The sequence below is a fragment of the Lepidochelys kempii genome, chromosome 22 (assembly GCF_965140285.1).
Source record: "Lepidochelys kempii isolate rLepKem1 chromosome 22, rLepKem1.hap1, whole genome shotgun sequence".
Classification (NCBI taxonomy): domain Eukaryota; kingdom Metazoa; phylum Chordata; order Testudines; family Cheloniidae; genus Lepidochelys; species Lepidochelys kempii.
The window spans coordinates 17,873,099-17,897,884 of record NC_136401.1 but is presented as its reverse complement, the minus strand read 5'-3'; the positions used below and the strand labels follow the sequence as shown (position 1 = coordinate 17,897,884).

General features: G+C 47.7%; 3 protein-coding genes across 4 annotated transcripts; 1 reads left to right on the top strand and 2 right to left on the bottom strand.

Annotated features, from left to right (window-relative positions):
* Nucleotides 1-1,354: 1,354 nt before the first annotated feature.
* HSPB2 (heat shock protein family B (small) member 2) lies at nucleotides 1,355-20,166 on the bottom strand. Its single transcript, XM_073320893.1, has 3 exons — nucleotides 20,084-20,166; nucleotides 3,679-3,826; nucleotides 1,355-2,242 (listed from the first exon to the last, which is right to left on the bottom strand). Exons 2-3 carry the CDS (start codon nucleotides 3,770-3,772, stop codon nucleotides 1,791-1,793), a joined length of 546 nt encoding a protein of 181 aa, XP_073176994.1. The 5' UTR covers nucleotides 3,773-3,826; nucleotides 20,084-20,166; the 3' UTR covers nucleotides 1,355-1,790.
* On the top strand, nucleotides 8,961-15,784 carry CRYAB (crystallin alpha B). The gene is made up of 3 exons (XM_073320895.2): nucleotides 8,961-9,316; nucleotides 14,313-14,435; nucleotides 15,434-15,784. The coding sequence occupies exons 1-3, from the start codon at nucleotides 9,119-9,121 to the stop codon at nucleotides 15,635-15,637; spliced, it is 525 nt and encodes a 174-aa protein (XP_073176996.1). The 5' UTR covers nucleotides 8,961-9,118; the 3' UTR covers nucleotides 15,638-15,784.
* CFAP68 (cilia and flagella associated protein 68) lies at nucleotides 13,960-24,784 on the bottom strand. 2 transcript variants are annotated; one of them, XM_073320896.2, is made up of 4 exons: nucleotides 24,578-24,784; nucleotides 20,084-20,311; nucleotides 19,324-19,390; nucleotides 13,960-18,170 (listed from the first exon to the last, which is right to left on the bottom strand). In XM_073320896.2, the coding sequence occupies exons 2-4, from the start codon at nucleotides 20,306-20,308 to the stop codon at nucleotides 17,995-17,997; spliced, it is 468 nt and encodes a 155-aa protein (XP_073176997.1). In that variant the 5' UTR covers nucleotides 20,309-20,311; nucleotides 24,578-24,784; the 3' UTR covers nucleotides 13,960-17,994. The 2 variants fall into 2 exon arrangements, with proteins under 2 accessions (XP_073176997.1, XP_073176998.1); XM_073320897.2 differs by lacking the exon at nucleotides 24,578-24,784 and adding an exon at nucleotides 24,177-24,287.
* Between the last annotated feature and the right edge of the window lie 2 nt (nucleotides 24,785-24,786).

The window sequence follows — 24,786 nt, the reverse complement described above, 5'->3', positions numbered from 1 at the left end:
GCACTGGGGCCTTAGCGTAACTGAGAATCAGGCCCTAAGAAGGAATGCAAAGGAGGGACTTACGAATCCTCCAGCTCTCTCAGTTGGTGTCTTGGAACCTTCACTCTCTGCCACGCCAGGGAAGGACTCATATCCCCACATCAGGATGTGCCAGAGACCCCATATTTGGTCAATGACACAGCACCTCACTGCCTTAATTGGCTCAGAAGAGGAATGAGTTTGCCATCTGTTGACTCCCCACAGCTAGCCCAGGCAGTAGCTGCAGCAGACTGTATAACACACACAGTCCCCCTTCTGACATCATCAGAATAAGGGGACTTTCCCACAGTGCCTGTAGCATCGAGGGTTGATCAAGGACTTGGTTACGGAAGGGGGACCTAGGGCCAGATTCATTCCTGATATAATTCCACTGAGCCAGTTGAACTGAGCTCTGTGTCTTCAACATTGTACAGGACCTTGAAACACTCACGGCTCACTTCCCCCAAAGCATACAGGATGGGACTTTATCTGAATGGGCAAAACTTCCCATGGACTGAAGCAAGTCGGGCATAGGAGTGCATTGGCCAGGTTGCCTAGGTCAGCAGAACCCCTAAAGCCAGCCCTGGAGATGAGTGTGTTTTTTTGACAATGATCCCCTGGCATCCTACGTACCAGAAGCTATTACATCCCTGAAACTTCCTGCAAGGGCTATAGCAGGGGTGACCAAACTGTAGACTCGCAAGCCACGTGCGGCTCTTTTACTGTTAAAGTGCAACTCACACGCCCCCCACCCACTCCATTCTTCGCCTACCAGACAGAGGTGGGGGGGAGATCGTGACCTCTACCTTGAAGTGGGGTGGTGGGGGTAGGGGCTTCTGTCCAGCAGGAAGGAGGGGTCTTGGGGCTTCAGCCCTGCAGGGCACACCTGCTGGGGCTGGGGGCTTCAGCAGGAGTGGGGCTGAAGCCCTGAGCCCTGGCTCCCAGCAGATGTGCCCTGGCTCTCAAACTTCTGAAGACTGTCATATGCGGCTTGGAGGGCCAGTAAATTCGGCCGCCCCTGGGCTATAGCATCAGAACTATTCTGGGAATCCAAGGGGGACTGGCACAATGGTTGCGAAGTGCACCCATCTGCCATAAGGGTGATCCCCTGCGGTTAGTCATTCTCAGGGTTGGCACTGATATTGGTTTCACAGATGAACTCTGAATGAACTCTTAATAATCTGGTGCCATAAAATATGCTGCCCAGAACAATTTCCTGGTTCACTGCATCAAGAGAGGCTAAGGCATTGTCCAGATTCTTCACTGCAGAATAACTATGATGTGAGCAATTGAAATTCAAAGCAAATGCGAGATTAGAGCTAGATTTATTCCTCATTCCTTTTAAGAACTATTGTTGTTTTACATACTTACAGCCCTTCCACCCCCAAAACTCTCCACAAATGTTAGTGAGAGGTTTAAAAACTATGCACTGGATTACTCCACCCACTTTTGAAATGCAGCCCCCTCTGGGGTGGAACACAGCAGCTGGTTAACAGCCCACAGCAACACAGCACAGCAGTTTATGGCAGGAGGTGACCCCTGTTATTTCTAGATAACAGAGTAGCGATGGCAGCATGTACTACCTTCTTCTGGGCAGTGCTTGAACTGGGAAAAGGCTTCAGGTATGCCCCCCTACCCCCGCACTCTTTTTCTTCAACTCCACCACCGCTTTTCCAGCAGTGGTCTTCCCCCAAAGCCAAGCACCGGTGGTGAGAAATAGGGGTCTGGCACAATCACATATCCCCCCAGCTGAAGCACAGCCCCAGGATGCTTTAGGGCTCAGCCTGTCCCTTCCCCTTATCCAGGTTTTCTCCCATCGCCACTGGCCGTTCTTGGTGAGTTATTTTCACATCCTTGATTCTGGCCTCCACTTCCCCCCCAGTTCGGGGAGCCTCTACACTCAAGATGCCATCATGGGACAGCGTGGCTTTAACTCGCAGGGGGTCGACATCCAGTGGGAGGATGTATGTCCTGGTGAATTCCCGGGAGATGAAGCCATGGCGGTCAGCTTTCTGGGAGTGCTGAGCTGTTACCTCCAGCAGGTTGTCCACTGTGCGGACGGCGATCTCGTCAGGCAGGAAGTGGCAGACATCCAGAAACACCTGGAATTTGTGCTCATTGAGGTTGATCTCGGAGATCCCTCGGTCCAGCTGCTTGTTGATCCGGGGTCTGATGTAGTACCCATGATACAAAGTGGGGGCTAAAATCTCTGCAGGGGACACACCTGAAAGAGACAAAATGAGGAGCAGAGGGTCGCTTCGCATCCTGGGATGGAGAAGAGCAACAATGAGACCAAGACAGGCAAAGGGGAATGTTAGCAGGACTGGCAGAGTCTGGGACTTGGCAAGCAGCTGTGTGGGCTCTGTGCAAACCCACCACTTCTGTTGTACAATGGGAACTGAGTCACTAGCTTAGCCTCCCCATGTGTCACTGAAATGCTGCATGCAGCCCACTGAGTGCCACCCCATGCCACACACCAGCTGCACCCATCAGCTCTGCCGGGGCTGACATCCATCTGGGGGTCTGAGCTAGGAGCGAGAGAGAATAGGTGATGGGTGGGGTGGGTGCTGTGAGGAGAGGAGCCCACAGCCAGAGCTGGACATGGAAAACGCTGAATGCAGAGATACTGGCATGAAGAACTAAAGCCTTTTGTGTGGCACTGACATCAGGCTTTTCTTGGGGCTTTTGCCTTTTCACACTGTTGTGCTAGCACTTGGAGCCTGGTGAATGGTTCTGCTGCCTCCTGCATTCTTTCCCCTCTGGCTGCTGCTGCTCTGGCTTTGTCCAGAACCCACCAGCTCAGCTTTTCACTGCGCTGACTGGGGATGCAAAATCTCCCACCAGCAGCAGCTCTTTTCAAAAGCTCCTTAATCCAACGCCTGCCAGTCAGATTCCACCACAGCCTGTCCTGGGCAGTGGGCTAGGGGAGCTTCCCCTGCTGCTAAGGTCTGCAGCAGCCGCTGCACCAGGCAAGGGGCAGAGAGCTTGCTGGCTAAACAGTCTTTCAGCTAATTAAGGAGAGAACCAATTTTTCCTAACAATTTTCAGGCAACTCTTTGCAATAAAAGAGCAAGACCCTTCTCTGGTATCTACACAGCGTCTTCATGACCTCTTTGGCATGGGCTGTGCCACGTGGATTGGCTGTTGATGGCAGCAGGGGCCCCACCAGCAGTCCGGATCAAAGGGGAGGATTTTGCTCCCCAAGTGCTGTTTGTGCATGAATAATAAAAAGGGAGGGAGGGGCAAGGAAAGCGGGAATGAAACATGCAGCCATGAAGGGAGGGAACTAGGAGAAAGATCAAGAGCATGATGGCTCCTAATTATTCTGGAGGCGTCTCCTGATGCCCCTTGACCTGTCCTGGGCCCCATTAGCTTTCTTGATGATTCCAATCCCCCCACTGCAGCTGCTTATGTGTCTATGCAGGGGGGCTGGAACAAATTGTATAGTGGGGGGTGCTGAGAGCCATTGAACCAAACTGTAAACTCTGTATATAAGAGAAACCACTTCAAGCCAGGGGGTGCGGTAGCACCCCCAGCACCCATAGTTCCAGCACCTATGTGTCTGCAGGAAGTGATGTCCCAAGGGATGCACTCCAGACAGTCTCCTGCACTAGGAGAGAGCAAAAGTGAAGCCAGATGGGAGCCCGGCCTCTTTCTTACCTTCCCCAAAGTTCTGGTCATAGATCTTGCTGGGGTTGGCAAACTCATACTCCGTGCTCATGGGGTAGGCATGGGGGACCGTCCGCTCAGCCATGGTCTGTCAGGGAAGGAACCTTCAGCGTGCTCGCTGCCTCTGAGAGTGAGAAGGCTGCAGATTGTAAAGTTTTAATCGGGTGAATTCCATAGGGAGGTGTGTGTGATAAAGATACCGACCAAAATAGACACACAGGCCCAGGGACACTTAGCCAGGAGGTTTCAGAGTAACAGCCGTGTTAGTCTGTATTCGCAAAAAGAAAAGGAGTACTTGTGGCACCTGAGAGATTAACCAATTTATCTGAGCATAAGCTTTCGTGAGCTACAGCTCACTTCATTGGATGCATACTGTGGAAAATACAGAAGATGTTTTTATACACACAAACCATGAAAAAATGGGTGTTTATCACTACAACAGGTTTTGGAAAGCGCCTCACTGCATTCCTGCTGGGGATCTAGCCACAGTCTGCAGACAGGGAGGGGCTGCGGCTATTGGGTGGCTAAGTTTAAGGCTCCAGAAAACGAAATGTGCTGTCATGATTGATGGAAAGCCAAAGGGCTAGGATTCCCTGCTCCAGGGTACTGGATGTGCTGGGGCAACCGGGCAGTGAAGTGGAATGAGGGAGCCTGCAAGACTGGAACTGGGAGGCATAGGCTGAAGGGGGCTCAAGGGAAGGTGAAAGAATGGAGGCACAGCCTAGGCAGAGTTACATGGGGTTTCCACTAAGGGGCGGGCATGTGCTAGGAGCTGAATCAGGGCTAGGTGCTAGCACCTCCTGAGCTCTGATCCCATCTCTGACCAATGATGTGTTCTGTGGCCTTTCCCCTCATTGTGCTGTGCCCTTCCCATCTGCAAAATGGGGTTAACACTGCCCACGTGCCTACCCCTCCACCCGATTAGGATTAATTAGCTAATGCTGGGAGATGCTTTACATAGTGTTACATTTTTGTCCAGTACCCTCACATACAACACACATCTTGACTGGAATCCAAACAGGCTGTTGTGTTCTTATTGGCTAAAAGTTTAAATAAAAAGTGATACATTGTTGCAACAAATGTTCTAGCCTCCACCTGGGCTTGATTAGCCTGGAGTTCAGAACTGTGCTGGGACACGGGGCATTTTGTGGGAAGTAGCAAGGCCCTTCTCCAATTCACTTCCTCATGAATCATTCTCTGTTTAACAAAATCTAAGGGAGCCAGATTTCCAGAGGTGCTGAGCAGCCACTAGCCAGGATTGAGTCTTCATCACGCAGTGGGTGTAAAGTTCTGTGTGCATGTGCTAAATAGTCTGAACACTTCCCCCAACTCCACCCCCACCCCCTGCCCACTTGAAAATGAGCCTCTAAAAACTAATGGGCTAAAATGATCCCTGGCCTTACTCTAGTGCCAGGGTTTCAGTGTCACAGAGATGGATGCAGTGGAAATGCCTACGACAGACAGGCCTTAGTTATTTGGGAGCTGGATTTGTCCCAGATCCGTGTTTAAAGTCCTGAATGGGTTGGTCCCCACATAAGATCCTTGTGCTCTGAAACTAGAGCTGCCTTGAAGGCTCCAAGTCTCCAAAGCACAGAGTCATGTCTTTCTTGTTTCCATGATATGCAATCCAAGGAGACACTTACAGCCTGGGCTGTTGCTGCCCCCTGTACCTGCTGCCCCCCTTGCCAAGAGCTGCAGGATTGACAGCAACCTACCCACCCGGCAGTTGGAGCTAGACCCTGGAGCTGTGAGGGAAACTCCCCCCGCCCCCATGGGTCAGCCCCAAGCACAGGAAATAGCACTGGGGGGGGGCATGGTCTCCACTCACTTATTTCAGAGTAACAGCCGTGTTAGTCTGTATTCGCAAAAAGAAAAGGAGTACTTGTGGCACCTTAGAGACTAACCAATTTATTTGAGCATGAGCTTTCGTGAGCTACAGCTCACTTCATCGGATGCATGCCGTGGAAACTGCAGCAGACTTTATTTATACACAGAGAATATGAAAAAATACCTCCTCCCACCCCACTGTCCTGCTGGTAATAGCTTATCTAAAGTGATCATCAGGTGGGCCATTTCCAGCACAAATCCAGGTTTTCTCACCCTCCACCCCCCCACACAAATTCACTCTCCTGCTGGTGATAGCCCATCCAAAGTGACAACTCTTTACACAATGTGCATGATAATAAAGTTGGGCCATTTCCTGCACAAATCCAGGTTCTCTCACCCCCTCACCCCCCTCCCAAAAACCACACACACAAACTCACTATCCTGCTGGTAATAGCTCATCCAAACTGACCACTCTCCAAGTTTAAATCCAAGTTAAACCAGAACATCTCGGGGGGGGGGTAGGAAAAAACAAGAGGAAATAGGCTACCTTGCATAATGACTTAGCCACTCCCAGTCTCTATTTAAGCCTAAATTAATAGTATCCAATTTGCAAATGAATTCCAATTCAGCAGTTTCTCGCTGGAGTCTGGATTTGAAGTTTTTTTGTTTTAAGATAGCGACCTTCATGTCTGTGATTGCGTGACCAGAGAGATTGAAGTGTTCTCCGACTGGTTTATGAATGTTATAATTCTTGACATCTGATTTGTGTCCATTTATTCTTTTACGTAGAGACTGTCCAGTTTGACCAATGTACATGGCAGAGGGGCATTGCTGGCACATGATGGCATATATCACATTGGTGGATGTGCAGGTATACGAGCCTCTTATAAGTCAGAGAGGGGAGGTGTGATTCTGCTGTCACCTAAAGTCAATGGAATTTACATCAGTTGCAATAGGTGAGCGCAGAATCGGAGCCAGTGAAGTTCATAGGCAGGGCTGCCTGCTCCCTATTAATATGATTATCTAGGCGCCCCAGTCTTTGGCCAAGACCCCACTGTGCTAGACACTGTACAAACACAGAACAAAACCACAGTCCCCGCCCCAAAGAGTTGTCAAGCTACCCAGGGCTCTACCTGTCCCTGCCTACATGAGATGTGTTGGTGGAGAGCCCCCAGTTCACCCAGCAGAACCCTTTCAGTTGTAACAGAAGGACGCTCTTCCCTTGGGATTTACCGATGGAGATCCGAGTGTCTCTGTGGAGCAGTCTGGTGGCCAACCCATTGGAGCACAAGTGTGCAGACCAGAGGAAGGGGACTGTAAGGAGAAAGTTCCCAGCAGTGCCTTTGGGGAGGTGCCAGCATGCATACATGAGCCACACCCATTGAAAGAAGGGGAAGAGGAAGGAACAAGTGTGACACCCAAACAGAAAGGAATGAAACCAGAAATACAGCATTGCTGTCAGGCTCGGCGGCAGCTGGCGAGATGACGGGCGGCTGCACTCATACCATCACTGCATGTTCCTCGATTATCCTTAGTAATCAGACTCACTCAATGTTAAATTTAACCCAGTGGCTTATATGAGTCACTTTTTATTCCCAGTAGCGCTATGAATACAAATAAGGCTCAACTCCGGGGTGAGCAGGGGTAATGCACCAGAAAACTTGGATGCAAACCTGGGTGAGGTACTAGCAGAAACACATGCATGGGACAAGGTAACTGGTGATTTGCTCAGGACTGGCACTTCAAGGGCTTCTGCAGGTCAGGCTTGAGGGGCAGCAGCAGATCCATAGGGAGGCAGTGGCAGGGCTGGATTCTCACTCTTGTTGCTCTCTGAGATGTTCCGGCTCTGAAAGGTCCCCTTCCACCTTCTCTTCACTTGTGAACTAAGCAGGATCAGAGCACAGCTCTGCACAGGAGAAAGGATCCTGTCTCAGCTCAGGGCCCAGGCAGCACTTCTCCTTGTTCCTTCGGGACTCAGTGCTTCCAGGCACAGTGGCTCTGCTGGTTAGCTGGCACACAGCTGTGCCATAGCCAGGTCTCACTGTGGCAGTTTCTTTGGGTGCTGCACATTAATTCCCAGCATCCATCCTGAGCAGCTGCATGCACACCACGGAGTCAGTAACACAAAGAAGGAAGAGGGAACAGCAGGGCCCTTGGGTTTGGCGTTGGTCTTCCCTCCACTGTGCTCTTGACAGCTGCTGCTGGCTAAAACTCATGAGATTCCATCTCCCCTGGGGAGGCACAGAGATTGCAGGAGGAGTGTCTCCTGGAGCCTGTCTGTGAAGATGGCTTATCACTATTAGGAATAATAACGGGCTCCTCTACAGTGCCTTTCATCCAATAAGCGTTCCTTAGATTGTCAGTGCTTTGGAGCCGATAGATAGAAGCACAGCGTGCGTGTCTGGGGAGCATGATGGTGCATTAATAGCATTTTAAAGGCTCTCCCAATACAGGTGGTGCCATTTATGTAACAGGTCAGTCTGAGCTCATACCTCGACTGTGCTGAGCTCTCACCTTTCTCCAAATCTCCATTCAAGTGGCTTTAGCACTGCGGAAAAGACAAAGGTGCTGGGCTGACATACACAGGGGGGCTGAGATCCTCTGTTCGCCCTTAGAACAGGCACAGAGCAGCAGCTGTTGAAGGTTCACACATACATTTTGCCCTGCTGTCTGCTCCTCCACCCTGTGGGTGTCTTGCCAGTGTCCTGTAGCTGTCCCCCCACCCCCCAGTGGGGTGAGAGAGAGAAGGGAAGAGGCCAGTAAGTAAAAACTGCTGAGAGGATGATCAACATTTTAGATTCAAATCTGACTTTTATTCCTGGTTTGCAAAATAGAGACAAAACTAAAAAACCCGTTAATACACGAGGGGTAACAGATCTGTACTGGCTGGTGGGAGGGGCAGGCTGGGGCAGACAGACCCTCACCAGCTGGGAGGGAGGGGGGTCAGCACGGACAGACATGCACCAGGTGGCTTGTGAGGGGGTCAGGAGGGGAAGACCTGTACAGGCAGGAGGGGTCAGGACAGACACAGATCATCACCAGCTGTGCGGGAGGTTGGGAGGGACAGAGTGATCTAACAGCATTTTTCTGACTGTTTAAGTCCTGTGACTAAAGCAGGCCTGCAGCTGCTCTTCTGTAAGGATCGGCAGAGCCATCTCTAGGCTCATGTGTAACTTCAGGAACCAGATTCCAAACACGATGAAGACAACGGGCCCTTGTCACTTTCTGTGTGAGCCAAAGATAGGAGCTGCATTGATCCTCCTGGCATCTGAAGCAGCTGGGAACATCAGCCAAGCCTGGGGACTCTACAGATAAACAGTGCATGGGGGTGTGGGGCTGGGCAGCTCTGATTCTTGCTGACCCACTAGGCTTTTTTTCCCCCCTCCTCCTTAGCAGAGCATTCAAATCCCCTAGATAATTGACTGGCCACTGCTGAATGGAGCAGACGGAGAGCGGGGATAATAAAACTCCTGACATCACCCTTCCAGAGAGTTCAGCAGGGGGGCGAGGCCTGGACGGCAGTGGGTATAAAAAGCCCTGGCACACCAGTCCTTGAAGAACTCTGCTGCACATAAATTCTTACTCTTCTCCCAGATAAACACAGATGGATATCGCCATTCACCATCCCTTGATCCGCAGACCTCTGTTTTCCTTCTTGACACCAACACGAATCTTTGACCAGAGCTTCGGAGAGCATCTCTCAGAGTCTGAGCTGTTCCCTACCTCGGGTGCTCTCAGTCCTTTCCTGCTGAGATCCCCCTTCCTAAGGACACCCAGCTGGCTAGAGACGGGATTCTCAGAGGTAATTTTTCTCTCTTCACATGCTTTGTTGTGTGCTGCGCATGCCTCTGGCTGGATCTGGAGCCAAGAGCCCAGCCTGGCTCCCCAGGGAACCCCTGGGAAGCTGCTCATAGGTTGCTATTAGAAAAAAACTTGGGGAAGGGAGCAACTGAAGGTGCTGTTCTTGTGTCCCTCCTCCCTGTGTCAGGCAGGATTCAGCCCTGCAGGCGCTGACCGGCATTATACTTAGCCTCAGTCGCATCTGTGAATCAAGCACCTTAAAATGCTTCACTAATGTCAATTAATTAAGCATCACATTCCTCCTGTGAAGTAGGTAAGTGTTATGATAGCCATGGGACAGAGGGGCAAAGTGATTTGCCTGAAATTTCACAGCAATCAGCAGCAGTGCAGAGAACAGAACATGGGAGCCCTGAACTCCCAGTTCACTCTCCTAACTATTACACCACACTCCCTCTGGGAGAAGGAATATACCCAGGAGTTCTGACTCCCCGTCACCTGCTGTACCATCTTGATCACACTTCCTCTTTCACAGTTTTCAGCCATTGCTACGTGGCACAATTCCTTATCTGCAGCTGTCATTTCTCTGGTTTGGCTTCACTTCTGTTGAATCACAAAGGAGAAGTAGAGATTTCTCCTTAAGGATGTTGAGGAGGCATCAAATCCTGGGCATCCTCTTGGTTCATAAAAAGAAAAGGAGTACTAGTGGCACCTTAGAGACTAACCAATTTATTTGAGCATAAGCTTTCGTGAGCTACAGCTCACTTCATCGGACTCTTGGTTCATGAGTCTCCCTGGCCTGATTGCCAAACTAGAGTAGACCCTCCTGCTTACCCCACGGCCTCATTCTTCGGCCCTGTTTCACTCTTATGTTTTAATGCTGGTTAGGAAGGTGAGATCTGCACCCCCTCTGTAACCATACCGATGCTGCTCTGTGAAGTGCGCAGCAGGAGGTGCTAATGCATGAATACTCCTTTCTGAAGCCTGAATGCAGCACCTGAGTTTCACTAGCACAGGGGGTACAAGTGCTGAGCTCACTTCCAAACCTGTATCCCTCCCCCCCGAGAGTTTAGTGCCTTACTCTCAGGTTTGAGTGACACGATACAGTACAGCAGTGCCTATGATTTTATTTTCCTCACTCAGGTTAGGCAATCTGTGGGTTGGCAGGCATTTGAGAAGCACCTGAATTATGAACAATCAGACTGGGAATGACATTGGCCAAGCCACAGAGTCTCTTCTATCTGCACAAAGGGTTAATTAGTTAAACAGAAGAGAGTAGATTATCACACCTATCTGCAGGGAACTGAGCATTAGCAGGTTTCTGGCAGAATCTAGTCTAGAAGGACAAGCAGACTGGGGTTCTGCTCTGCAAAGTGACTGCAAGTTGGCATGATGGGCTGGCTCCATGTCCTTCATCTTTTGATATATATGGAGAAAAATTGCTCAATATACAAGGAAAAATATGTTCATTGTAACTGCTGGCCCAGCAAAGTCTGAGATCTGAGAGTCATGCTGGGCTCATGCATAATCCTCAGTCATAAAGATTCTGTGGGCCAAACTCTGCCTTGTGTAATGGAGGGCCTTGCAACTGAGACTTAGCTTAAATAATTCCGGTGATGCTGCAGGAACCCTGTGTTTGTACAGAACCTAGCACAATAGGATCCTAGTCCATGACTGAGACTGCTACGTGCTACCGCACTAGAAATAAATAGTTACAGACTCTTTGGCTCCCTTTCCCAGAGGTGTGCTGATCTTGTAGGGCTAACAGGTGTTAAAAGCAGTACAGTCCTAAAAACTGTTCCTAAGACAATCTGGTCAGATGTGGATGCATATGGGGCAGATGTGTTGGATAACAAGGGCCAAGTTGCACAGACTCCCTTTGCAGAGTAGAACTGCATTTTAAGAAAGGTGCAAAAGGAAATGCCCCTATCCCCACCTTGTAAATAATTTGCCTGCTCCTGGAGGATCATCTTCCTCTCAATCTCAAGGTTGAGCTAGAAAACAGTCCTCCCATGCTTCCCTGCTCCACTGCATCTTTGGCTCGCATGTTTCTAATGAGCCTGAATGTGAAGAATGCCTTCATCCAGGAACTGGTGCTGTAGGGAAAACCTTAGTAAAGAACAACTCTCCGTAGCCTCTCGGGAGATCAGTGTGACTCCAGCACCCCAGAATATGTCACTGTTGGCCAATCTGCTCCAAGAACAGTGTCAGTGGATGGCTGATTGCACCTAGCACCACTTGGATAGTAGTAAATGCAGACATCCCAGTGGGACTTCAGAAACAAGTTTGCCCCATTTGTATTTAGTTCAGGCATCATATCCCCATGGGGCAAATGCCCTCTTACTTGGCATCTGGTACCTTGCCCAGACCAATAATTAGAGGGAAAGTTCTCAGAGGAATCAAACCAACAGGACGAACTGGCTTTGCCTTAATTGCAAACGACGGTGGCACAATCCCTGCCGTTGTCTGACTGGGACCTGGAGAAACTCCTGGGAAGTCTATTGAGAACGGGATCTGGCTAGCTCCAGCAGCACAGTGGGCATATCTACTGCTGATTTTCCCTCTCTGACCAGTTGCTTCCTGCACCTGAGGTCAGATTCATCCCTGTATGGATACACATCAGGGGAGACAGTGTGTGCCTTCCTTACTCAGGCCACCCGTGCAGGCTGGGGCAGTCCAAGTTGTGCCCTTGCTTCAAAGCCCCATATGGGGAGGTTCAGAATCCCTGGGAGGTAAGAACATGCTGACTTACACCCTCTCACCTCCAGAACTCCCCAGGCACTTGGGGTTGCTGCAGAGGTGGCACAGAGCTGGCAGACCCTGGGCATAAAAGCTCCTTTTGCCAGGGGTATTGTGTAGTAGAGACAGCATCTGCCTGTCTTATGTTACAACCCCTTTGCGGCAGCTCAGCTGATGCAAAGGAGCTGCGGAGAATGATGAACCACCAGACCCTCAGTTCCCACCAGCACTTGGCATCTTCCTCTCTGACCTTTCAGCTCAGACAAGGGCTTGGAATTCCTCCAGGAGAACACAGAGGAGAACTATGCATAGAATCTCAGTAGTTAATTTGTAAGAGAAGAGCCAGGGAAATTCTTCCCCCAAAACTGCCTGTTCCCTGACCCTCAATATCCCCTCTGCCCTTTCCCCCATTCCATCTTCCCTATGGTTCCCCATGACATTTGTTAAGCACTAGTTCCCTGAGTTGTCAGACTTCAAGACTTTGTCCGAGTCTCCCTCCTTCAACGGAATTTCACAGATAAATCACTGCAAAAGCTGGCAGAGCCCCAAGTTCACATTGCCAGGGGCCCCGCACAAACTTCCCGCCTCCACGCAGCAAGTCCTTCAGCTCCAGCTCTGAATTGCTGCATGACAAGTGCCCATTCATCCCTCCAGGCCTTGCAGTTAGGAGTGGGAGGCAAAAAAACAGCTGCTTTGATAGCAATGCCCTAGTTGAAACACACTGGAGAGTTAGTAAACAACAAGCTTGAACCTTCTCTCAGCCTGGTGTAAATCAGGAGTCGCTCTGCTGAAGTTACATGGCTGTGAGTGGCAAAACAGGCCCTGGGTGTCTGAAGTTTTCAAGGGCATTGACAGCAGTAGGCTGTGAGCGAAGAGAAATGCAGGGACAGTCTGAAGAACTAGTGTCTAACAAGGTCTTAAAGGGACACTACCCTCTTGAAAGTCCCATTGCTGGCTGGAAAGTTTGTGTCTATTTAAGGCTCATCCAAAGTCCCTTGAAGACATAGGTCATCTTCCTACTTCATTGGACTTTGCATCAGACCCAGGGGTACAAATAACATCTAGGATTACTCTAACTGAAAGACATTATGGGGAAATACTTTTTTCTCTTCATTTTCTTGACTTAGTGCTCAGACCCAGTTACCTGTTGAACCAACTTCTGTGTGTTGCTTGGCACCAAAGCAACTCTTCACTCACAAAGTGTAGAGAGCTCAGTGTAATTAGGTTCAGCACTCTAGATGGAGGAATCTTGTTCAAAAACTAAATTTTAGGAAGGGAAACCCAAACAATTGAGGAAGCAAAGAGACCCCAAGTCAAAAGTGAGGAAACTGAACTGCTTAGAGTCAGCATGGAGGCTATTTAAGCATCTCATAACAGTCTCAGAAGGCATGTACATCCCTCAGCAAAAGAAAAATGAATTAAGCAGGAAGGCAAGAAGGAAAACAGTTTGGCTAAATGGCATGGTCCAAGAAGTTATTCAAGTCAAACAGGTACACTTCAGAAATGGGACATCAACCCTAGAGCATCCAATAGAATGCAGCACTTCCTATACCTGGTAAAGGAAATTAAGAAGGCAAAAGATTAGCAGGGGGTGACTCAGCATTTCATACCAGGACAAATACTGATAAATGTATTTATCAATGATGAGGGCTTAGGTGGCAAAATTTGCCAATGACACATTAGTTAGGTTAGTCAAGACTCTGACTATACAGGGGAAAATGTGACCTGAGTACACACAAGGTGGAGTCAAATGCACAGTTGTTTTCTCCAGTGCTGACAAGACCGCTGTAAATATCAATAAGGGGAGCAGAAAGCCCCAAATAATTCTGTAAAAGAATTACAAACAAATAATAATAGATCATAAAAATTGATCATATGTCAATTTATTGATCAATTTCTAAAAGTTCAAGTTACAGTGTGCCCCTTTAACACTCCACAAGGAAGTATTTATCCTCCGCTAGTCAAGACAAGAAGGCAAAGGCACTCAGATAATACAGGGATGCGCAACAATAAAAAAACCTAGGTAGACAGAGACAACCCGGCATGACTGGGATCCAAGACTGAAACAAAGGAGCAAGTTAGACAGACTGTTCCTGCCTTAGTCAGCCCTTGAGGGGCAGGGCATGTTGGCCTCCCAAACTAGGGCTTGGTTCTACATCACTAAAATTCATAGGCGCTTTTCCGTTGACCTGCCTGATGCCGGGTGACACCCACAGCTAGCACTGGAGCTACTCTTCTCTAACCAGCCCCTTGGTTTGCAGATGCGACTGGAGAAGGACAAGTTTTCCGTAAATGTCGACGTGAAGCATTTCTCTCCTGAGGACCTAAAAGTCAAGGTGTTGGGGGATGTGATCGAGGTCCATGGGAAACACGAGGAGCGCCAGGTATATCTGCTCTGTGGTAAAGTCTGAACTGCCCCTGCACCTGTTAAGCAAGGATCTAACAAGATGGCAAAACCACCTTGTTGCCTGCTACTCTGAAATAATTTCTGTTCACTTTCATTAATCATTTCATTCTAACAAAGATGCCCATGTCCCAAATACATCCCCCTGACCTATCACAGCCTGGGCAGTAGCGGGGCAGAGATTATTGCTGTGAAAAACCATTCATAAAATGAACATTTCTGAACCTCTCTCTTGTTGGGAAGGGGCCAGGAGTGCAGGGATGGGAAAGCCCGAGTTTGGAGATTATTGAACTAATTAAGTCAGTTAACAATGAAAAGAATTTTAATACCAAATGATGTATCAGACACTACCTGTATTGTTAATCTTCACGATATGTTTCTCTGGCAAAGACCCATAACAGCAGCTTGCACATGCAACTCAAAGGGTTGAATTTTGCTCTTGGTTACCTGAGTGCAGCTCCTGCTGAAGTTTGGCCCTTAATACCTATGTGACAGCTCGGAGGAGGGTGAAGTCAAAACTTCCTAGGAGCAAAGGAGCAATAGAGTGCTGTACTGGAGATCAGACGCTTAGGAATCTGTGCATTGTAATGTACACTGAGACCCTGGGGAATGGCTGGGGGTGGTACTGGCCATTTCTCTGCCTGAAATGTTTAAGGGGACAACAGTAGAACTCCGACGAATAAGGGCAATCTGATGAACTGAGTTAGGAAGCAAAAGCCCCACCATGAAATGAAGTTTGTAGGGTTCTCAAGCCTGCTACCAGCTTAAGCCTGGACAGCACAGCGCAGTATCTGAATTCAGTTTAGCCCTGCCACTTTGCCAAGGTCTCTCCAGACAGTGATGCTCCAAACTTTCTGAAACATTTCCCTTTTGGGCGGGAGCTTCCCGAACTTGACCTCAGCTCAGGGGGAATGTTGTTAGTTGGAACTGAGCTGGCACATCAAACCAGGGCTGTTCTTTTCCTTCCCTTTCAATAAGGATGAGCATGGCTTCATTGCCAGGGAGTTCAACAGGAAATACAGGATCCCAGCAGATGTGGATCCTCTGTCCATCACCTCATCCCTGTCTTCGGATGGAGTCCTGACAGTGAATGGACCAAGGAAACAAACCGATGTTCCCGAGCGCACCATTCCCATCACCCGCGAGGAGAAATCTGCCATTGCAGGGGCCCAGAGGAAGTAGAAAGCTGTATGAAACCAACTTTTCCATCCAGGAAAACCTTTCCATTGGATGCAAGCAGCGTATGCTGTACTGACTGGCCATACTTATTTATTTATGCTAAGGAAAGAGAACAAGCTCATTTGCTAACAAATAAAACATAAATAAGCATCTTGTGGTTTTGTCTTTGAATGTTAGGGTCTTGCATGTGGTGTCACTGCTACTATAGCAAAGCTTGGTAAGACTGGGCCTTTGGGATATATGCATGCAATTACTTATTATTTGTACTGTGATAATGTCTACAAGCCCAAGTCATGCACTAGAAACCCACTGTACTAGGTGCTGTACAAACACAGGACCAAAAAGATGGTCCCTGCCCCAAACAGCTTACAGTCTAAGATACTATTGGTGTCCAGTCTGTAGGAAGCAGCATACATAGCCTGATTTAGACAGACTCCCCCACAGCCCACAGTGTCCCCCATAGCCAAGCCAGCTCTAAAATGTCTTCATATACCTCTGGTGCCAAACCCTGAAGATTTTATTTGATGTTTGCTCAGCCCTTCCTTGGTGTTTGCTACACCCTTGACTTGAGTGGGAGTTTTGACTGAATAAGGACTGCAGGATTTGATACCTGCATAATGAACCCGGAGAGCTGGAAATGGCAAGATGCTGTATTAGATGCTCACAAATATGAATGGGCCAGTGGTATTGGTGGGGGGAACTGGACACAGAACTGCATGATACACAACAGCATCATCTCCCTGCTCTAGGCCAGGCCCAAGGGACTGCTGTGCTTACTGGGACTAAAGTGAATCCTCCTACTGAGCATGGAGATCAGGAACCAGCAGCAAAAAGCAAAGCCTTTCTCCGGGCTCCTCAGTAGCTTCTCTAGTTTGTGTTGGCCACAGGCTAGGAGGGTGATGATTGAACCTCCGACATTGGCCCCATGCTCCCATTCTCTTCCTCTCGGAGGCACATAGGTAGTGGGAAGCTGAGAAGAGAGTTGCCTCCAGAGGACTCTGCAAGCTTCAGAGGGGGCAGAAGTTTAGTTTGAAGCTAAATATACCCCCCCGCCCCGCACTGCCCCTTTCCTACAGGCTGATGAGGGAGGAATGGGGGGCTCAAGGAGCTAGTGAAACATTTAGGGGCTCAGAGGACATCAGGCTTCATGAAACCAAAGTCTCCCCCAGCCTGAGGCACTAAGGAACACTTTGCGATGCTGATTTCACTTTATATGCAGACATTTTTTGCTATCACCTAGTTCCATGATCCATTTTTCCTCAGTATTTCTGTCTGGATCAGACCTCTACAAATCCCAGATTCCTGCTGACTGTGTCTTACTAGTATCAGAAAAGTTGCTCTGGGGGAAATGAATTTAATTGGTTCAAAAACTCCAGGACAGCCTAAACCCACTCTAGTTATGGGCATTAGATGACACTTAAGGGAGGAAAATTTGATTAGAAATCTCTAGAATGGCCCATGTTGTGAGGAAATGTGCAAAGGCTGCAACTAATTCAGAGCAGACACAGGTTACAGTTGCAAAGCTGCTGTATACACAGTTACAGCAACAGCAGAGATAAATGTCCTGCTCTCATGGTACAAATCACATCACTCTGAAACTATGCAGCCAGTGCCCTTCAAACAATAAATAGCAGCTGACGTATAAAATGTTCAGCTGATTGTAGAGTGATATAAAATGCTACAGAGTTTGCCATCAATTGTCACCAGCAGCTCAACCCTGAGGGATGCTGACAAAGGGAAAGCAATGGTAGCATTGATCCAGTTTAGTCTGTAACTCTAGCACAGAAGGGAGTAGAGAGAATTGCCATGTGCACATCTGTCCCGTGATGTACGAGTGGTGACATTTCTATTAGACTCTAAACTTCATTTTCTCAGATAGTTCATTATCTTCGCTTCACTAGACACATGAAATATTTCAGAAGTGACAGATTTTGAAGCCAAATATGCCATTCCCTAGGGCCTTAAAGTGACAGAAATAAAATTAAATTAATCAGATTTTGTGGAAAACTAACTGGTCACACTTATAAACAGGCACTTGCTGATGAAATTCAGTTACATTTTTAAAACACTCTCGGGTCTATTTGTCTTGGTATCATGCCACGGGAAGCCACACTCTCAGCAAAAGGAAATGTCAGAGTCCTCTGTGCAAAGTAAAAATTAAAATGTCAGAAGGCAGAAATAACATATGGAGCGACAAACAATAGGGCATAAGCCTCAGAAAGCATGTACTTGTCACTCTGATGCCCTGTGTTTTAATATCAGAAATGTTTCACGACTTGAAGGATGGTCCCTTAGCAGCAAACAGGTTGGAGTCATTCTAACCACTGGGCTGATCTCAGGTTAACCGCCTCTCTCTGCTCCTATTGCTTCTGCTGTGCCCCCTCCTGTTCTTTTCCCCGAATTTCACAAATGAGGGGAGTTCTGCCTTGAGGAGGTCCGTAATCTATCATGTAGCAGGACCGTGCAGTCCGTTTAACTGGAGGGGGTTCCAGCTCAGGCTGGTGTCCAGGAAACCAATGAGGTTCTTGTTTAAATCCTGAGAGCAGAAAGGAGAAAACTGATGAGTTAAAGGCAAAGCAACGAGAAGGCTATTGTCAGGAAATGAGACAACAGGAAGAACAAATCCAGGGGCAGACACAACTTCTACCAGCCTATTGGGAAGCGGAACACGGGTTGAAGGATACTATGCACTCTCAGCCAGTTGGCATTGTCCAGGGTTTTATCATAATTCCTGGACAAAGAACACACTGGAAAGATCCTGTATAAGGTGCTAGGGTCCCATAGCATAGGATTTCGAAAGCACCTAAGTGCTATCCCATGCTAGGTCAGGAAAGCCAAACAATCCACTCAACCGTTCTGGAAACATTGCCAGATTTAAAGGTGCAGATTATGGAGCTTTTACATCTTGCTCTGAAGAATCAGGTATTGGCCATGGACAAAGATGGGATACAAGACTAGACAGAGCTATGGTCTGGTTTGGCGGGGCAGGAGGTTGGGTACTGGAATGGAAAGGCCAGGTGTGCTCTGACACAGATAAGAGTCAGGGATTCCAGACTAGATGGAGTAGTATTTTGATCTGTTCTTGTAAATTCTGTACCCATCCCATCTCTCTCTCCAGAGAGAATTTGGTCCACAATGTCAGTCTTTTTATCCATTATGCTTTAATCTGATGATACTGTAAGCATGTTCTGCTTTAAAATGTTATACCCATATGAATATTCCTCATGTCCCTTCTACAATATCGCGTGTAAGGTGAGAGATTAGCAAAATGTCCCTAGCTGGAGTGAAATGTCTTCATAGCCGTCAAACACAGCCGGAAAATGAGATTGAATAGATAGAGGGATGAGCTGTTTTCTGCAAAGTAGATGTTTGTAAGGGTCTAAAACTGATGAGGCAGAGGGTCAGGAGCAACAAATAGGGATTTTGGATCAAGAGCCTCACATGTAATTTTGATGAGGAACTTTAGCCTCTCAGTCTGAAGAATATAAAGAGAACACCCGAGATACAAACACCACAGATCCTGTGGGACTGGAAATAAGAGCTACCATTTAGATCTAGGGGCATGACTCAGTAGGGAATGGACACGCTGGAACTCTGTTTTCTTCTCTGAGCATATGATTGTCATTTAAAAACTTCTTTTTAGCTACCACACAGATCAAAGTGACTACACTTCAGTTCCATGCACCTACTTCTTGAGCCGTGATGCCTTTCCTTGTTGTAATCTGATGAATAAATTGATTCAAAGTAGTGAGCATACTGAAAGGAAAAGCCCATGTTTAGTGCAGCAAAATATAAGTAAACAAACATCTAATAAAAAAAATACTGCATATCTGTTAAAGGAATAGCCTGCTCACCAAAGCATCTGAAATCATAATCCCTCTTTACACTCTGGGTAAGCTAAAGGCCACTGCAGAATGGACATGCCTGTAGTTTTGTCACATGAAACCTGATATCATTAATGCCAAGGAGCCCAGTGATATGGTGAGGGGAAGAACCATGAGTCCAAAGCAGAAACAGCTCTGGCCTGTGAAACACTGCTGAGTTACGAGTGGCTCAGACCATGGCACAAACTGACTTCAGTGGCTTTGCGGAGAGTAACTGAAGGGCAGAACTTGCACAGTAACTTGTGGCTTACAGATTCTGCCCTTGAGTCACTAGCTAGGGGCAGGACATTAACAGCAAAGGAAAGAACACCAGGAACCAGGTGAAAGTAAAGTGAGTGGAGCTAAGAATGGCCAAAGCTGAGTGAGACTGGGCCTTTTTAGTGATGGATCAGAGGTTGGGTGTTGGAGAGCAAAAGGAAATTTCTCAAGTTCTTGCCCCTGCTAATGGGGTCAGGGTGGAGCAAACAGTGAATGAAAGAGGCTGTAGGGCTGGGGCTTTTGACGGTATCTGCTATTTCACTTTTAGAGGTCAATCAAAAGGACAGGAGGAACAGAAAGTTTGTACCTGGGAAGGAAGCGGTTTTGGCTGCGCGATTTTCTGGATATCATACCGCTCCTGGTTCCAATTCCCCATAAGGGTTTTCTTGGAGTAGGCATCCTCATTGGTGGTGCATCTCCAGCCATACTGGCTAAACTTGGAGGTGCTGTTCCAGTCTGTCCACACTTCTGCATGGCCGGTGGCATGTATCAAGGAGCCATGGTGAGGGTTATAGAAACAAGATAGGGACATGACCTAGGAACAGAAACCCAAAAACACATTGGGGATGTCCCTGATCTCTGAAAAGACAAAACAGCACTCTTGAAATATGTTCCCCACCCTCCCAGCAGCTGGGCATGCAGCTCCCAACCCTTCACTTAGCAGAGCAGCATTTATTTCTATCAATGCAAAAACTTTAATTTGAATTTGTGTGTGTGCATGTGTTTGCAATTTATCTTTCCTTACTTAGATAATAACACTTAGTTCTTTTCAGCTTCATCAACCGTCACAAACTATACTAGACCCTTCAGAATAATATTATCCTCATTTTCCCCAAGGCCACAGCGAGCTGTCTGAGCTGGGATTAGAATTTGTGAATTGCAAACTCCACGTCACCTGTTCAGACCTTTTCCTATTTGAAGTCTTTTAGGGTTATTATTCGAGTGATACTTAACAGAGTTTCCTTCCACTGACTGGAAGGATAGCTAATGACAGGAGGATAGCTAATGTGAAGCCAATTTTTAAAAAGGGCTCCAGAGGTGACCCTCGCAATTAAAGGCCGGTAAGCCTGACTTCAGTACCGGGCAATCTGGTTGAAACTATAGTAAAGAACAAAATTGTCAGACACATAGATGAACATAATTTGTTGGGAAATAGTCAACATGGTTTTTGTAAAGGGAAATCATGCCTCACCAATCTTCTAGAATTCTTTGAGGGGATCAACAAGCATGTGGTTAAGGGGGATCCAGTGGATATAATGTATTTAGATTTGCAGAAAGCCTTTGACAAGATCCCTCACCAAAGGCTTTTTAAGCAAAGCAAGCAGTCATGGGATAAGAGAGAAGCTTCTCTCATGGATCGGTAGCTGGTTAAAAGATAGGAAACAAGGGTAGGAATAAATGGTCAGTTTTCAGAATGGAGAGAGGTAAATAGTGGTGTCCCCCAGGGGTCTGTACTGGGCCCAGTTCTATTTAACATATTCATAAATGATCTGCAAAAGGGGGTAAACAGTGAGGTGGCAAAATTTGCAGATGATACAAAACTACTCAAGAAAGTTAAGTCCCAGGCAGACTGCAAAGACCTACAAAAGGATCTCTCAAAACTGAGTGATTGGGCACCAAGATGGCAGATGAAATTCAATGTTGATAAATGCAAAGAAATGCACATTGGAAAACATAATTCCAACTATACATATAAAACGATGGGGTCTAAATTAGCTGTTACCACTCAAGAAAGAGATCTTGGAGTCATTGTGGATAGTTCTCTGAAAACATCCACTCAATGTGCAGTGGTAGTCAAAAAAGCGAACAGAATGTTGGGCATCATTAAGAAAGGGATAGATAATAAGCCAGAAAATATCATTTTGCCTGTATATAAATCCATGGTACGACCACATCTTGAATACTGCGTGCAGATGTGGTCGCCCCATCTCAAAAAAGATATATTGGAATTGGAAAAAGTTCAGAAAAGGGCAACAAAAATGATTAGAGGTATGGAATGGCTGCTGTATAAGAAGCGATTAATGAGACTGGGACTTTTCAACTTGGAAAAGAGACAACTAAGGGGGGAAATGATAGAGGTCTATACAGTCAAGACTGGTGTGGTGAAAGTAAATAAGGAAGTGTTATTTACTCCTTCTCATAACACACAAACTAGGGGCCACCAAATGAAATTAATAGGCAGTAGGTTTAAAACAAACAAAAGGAAGTATTTCTTCACACAACGCACAGTCAACTTGTGGAACTCCTTGCCAGAGGATGTTGTGAAGGCCAAAATTATAGCAGGCTTCAAAAAAGGACTAGATAAATTCATGGAGGATAGGTCCATCAATGGCTATTAGCCAGGATGGGCAGGGATGGTGTCCCTAGCCTCTGTTTGCCAGAAGCTGGGAATGAGCGACTGGGGATGGATCACTTGATGATTACCTGTTCTGTTCATTCATCCCCTACAGTTCAGAAAGAGGTCTCCAGATTTTCATTTTGATAGTGAATCAGAGTGGGGATTGAGAGTGGATCCTAATTCAGGCAGCTGAATTCCAACACTGGAAAATTCTAGTCTTTGAAATTAGTCAGTTCCTCAGAACTGCAAAATACACACGTTGTTCTGAGCAAGAATCTTGGGACATGGCTGAAGATTTCAAACATCCCAATGTTTGGATCTGGAGTTCTGGTTTGGGCCCTTTTGTAGAGAAAAGAGGTTTTGAAAATAGAAAATAAAACATTATTATTACAATTTATTTGTAAGGTGTTGACAATGGACTCAGCTCCACACAAGATACAAAGGAAGACACAGTCCAATAGCTGGACAGCTCATGAACACAACAGGAGGCCCGAAGGGTGGTGCTAACCTTGGCCCTGATTCTGCAGTGATCTTCATCTGGGTGCTTAAAGATTCTCCTCGCCCCTATTGGAGGCTGCACTTTTCAGAGATGGGTTAGTATTTGAGGTTCTTGGAAGAAGAAAGCTTTGAAAAGGAATTCGAAGAATGTGTTGATGGTGAATGGAAAAAGGAAACGAATCTACAAAAGTCTATGAACAGAATCAGATCGCCTAATGTTTTCCGAAGAACACTATAAAGGATCAGGAGCCAAGGGAGACATGGATACTAGCCCTGTACAAAAAATACCTCAGACTCTGTGGACTCTGATGGGTCCAGTGACATAAGACTCTGCTCCATGGCACACAACTGTTCTGGAATCACAAACCCTGCGTCCTGTTCTTAGCTATGCAGTTCATCCAGGGGTCTCAGACAAAAGTTCCACACAGGAACCTCAGAACACTGGTGTGGACATGAGTGCAGCAACTTTACTGGGTTGGTGTAGCTGATATTAAACATCCAAAGGCTGTACCAATGGAGGAGGCGCAGGGACCAGGAGCTGTGGCAGGCAGCCAGAAAAACTGATTTGATCACGTTTATGAGCTCATGTCCTTATCATCAACTAGTGCTGATGTCACCAGCTACTGTGAATCTGTGAAGTGAGACGCTTGTAACACTTTTTGTTTACTGAAAACTTTTGTGAGCAGATGTTGCCAGAGCAACGCATCTGGACACTTAGCAATGACTTAAAATTAAACATGTGCATAAAAGCTCCCCACGCGGGCAGCGAGATCAGCTATATTGCTTAGCTCAGTAGCTACCTCCAAGTGCCAGAACACTACCCAGTAGTCATTACTAAGCCTCATGTATGGTGATTAGAATTAAAAATGTATCACTTGAGTTAGATAACTAACTCCCCCTCAGCATGGACCTGATCCAAAGCACACTGAAATCAGTTAAAAGACTTCCACTGATTTCAGGAGGCATTGGATTAAGCCCTATATGAAGAAAAACTCTATTTACCTAAGGCCAAACAGGCATGTGAAATCTCTATTACAGAATGAGTATTATATTGAAAAGTTAGTGTCTATACAGAGGTTTGAGGCTGAAATATGCTATCTCAGGGCTAAGGACTATTGTTTAATCAAATCCAAAACACATCTTAGTGTAATGTTCAGGTTACAACTTGAAATGCTGAAAATTCTGGAAATGCAAACCATAAATTGGCGTGTTTTATGGGATACACTTAATGGCCCAAACAGTAACACACAGAGCTACACAATGAATCTGGGAAAGGGGGCCAGGAACTATTCCCCACGGGCGACATCGCCGAATTAGTATGACAGCTGGAAGGGAACAGTAGTACAGCTCGGTTTGTTTAGAGGTGTAACGTTAACCATACTACTTGAATGGAGTGTTTTGTGCCGAATTTCCCTGTTTGTTTTGCTTATGCTCAAACAGACTGGTGAGTCTCTACCGTGCCACAAGGCCCCCTTTTCTTTTTGCGGATTCAGACTAACACGGCTGCGACTCTGAAACCTGTCTGTTTTGTACAGAAGACAAAGGGACAAAGAATAAAACAAACCAGAGGCTGGGCAGCGGAGAAAAGAAAACGCTTTCAGAAGCCGCAAGCGCCTGAGTGACCGTGACCTGCAAGGTGAGCTCTGCCCATGCGGGGAGGACCGCTCTCCGGGCAAGGAGCGCCTACCAGGCAAGGTCCGCAGCGCCGCAGGCAGAGAGACCTGAGCACAGGGCTCCCATGCTGCCAGCATTAGCTCCTTGGTCACTGCCCTCTGCAAGGCCCCGGCCAGCCCACTGCACCCAAGCACGCCCCTCCCACGTCTCTGCCCGGCTCCCCCTTGCACGACGGGGGCCCCCGCCGCGGAGCTCGGGCCCCGCCGCGGCCCCCAGAAAGCCCGCCTGCCAGGCCCCGCCCACCGATTTGGCCCCGCCCACGCGCACGACAGGCCCCGCCTCTTAGCTCACCCTGACCCGCCCGTGACCCACAGACCACGCCCCCTAGCTCCGTGGCCGGGCCCTGGGGCGATGAAGTCACCGGCGGGGACGTTACGCGTCCCCACGCGCCGCCGGGGAAGAGGAGGCGCCGCTCTGGGCCGCGGACTTGCCAGCGGGTCCCCGACGCGGCAGCCGAGCGCCGCTTGGAGAGGCGGAGCCGAGCCTGTTCCCATGGAAGC

Bases quoted from the DNA above. Each gene is read 5' to 3' on its own strand.
- HSPB2 (XM_073320893.1), bottom strand. From the start codon at position 3,772: ATGGCTGAGCGGACGGTCCCCCATGCCTACCCCATGAGCACGGAGTAT. The intron at 2,243-3,678 runs GTAAGAAAGAGG...TGTCTCTTTCAG, and splicing joins TGACCAGAACTTTGGGGAAG to GTGTGTCCCCTGCAGAGATT.
- CRYAB (XM_073320895.2), top strand. From the start codon at position 9,119: ATGGATATCGCCATTCACCATCCCTTGATCCGCAGACCTCTGTTTTCC. The intron at 9,317-14,312 runs GTAATTTTTCTC...CTTGGTTTGCAG, and splicing joins TAGAGACGGGATTCTCAGAG to ATGCGACTGGAGAAGGACAA. The intron at 14,436-15,433 runs GTATATCTGCTC...CCTTTCAATAAG, and splicing joins GGAAACACGAGGAGCGCCAG to GATGAGCATGGCTTCATTGC.
- CFAP68 (XM_073320896.2), bottom strand. From the start codon at position 20,308: ATGTCCCTATCTTGTTTCTATAACCCTCACCATGGCTCCTTGATACAT. The intron at 19,391-20,083 runs GTACAAACTTTC...TTTTCCTTTCAG, and splicing joins CAAAACCGCTTCCTTCCCAG to TATGCTCACTACTTTGAATC. The intron at 18,171-19,323 runs GTAGGTGCATGG...TTCTGCTCTCAG, and splicing joins AAGGCATCACGGCTCAAGAA to GATTTAAACAAGAACCTCAT.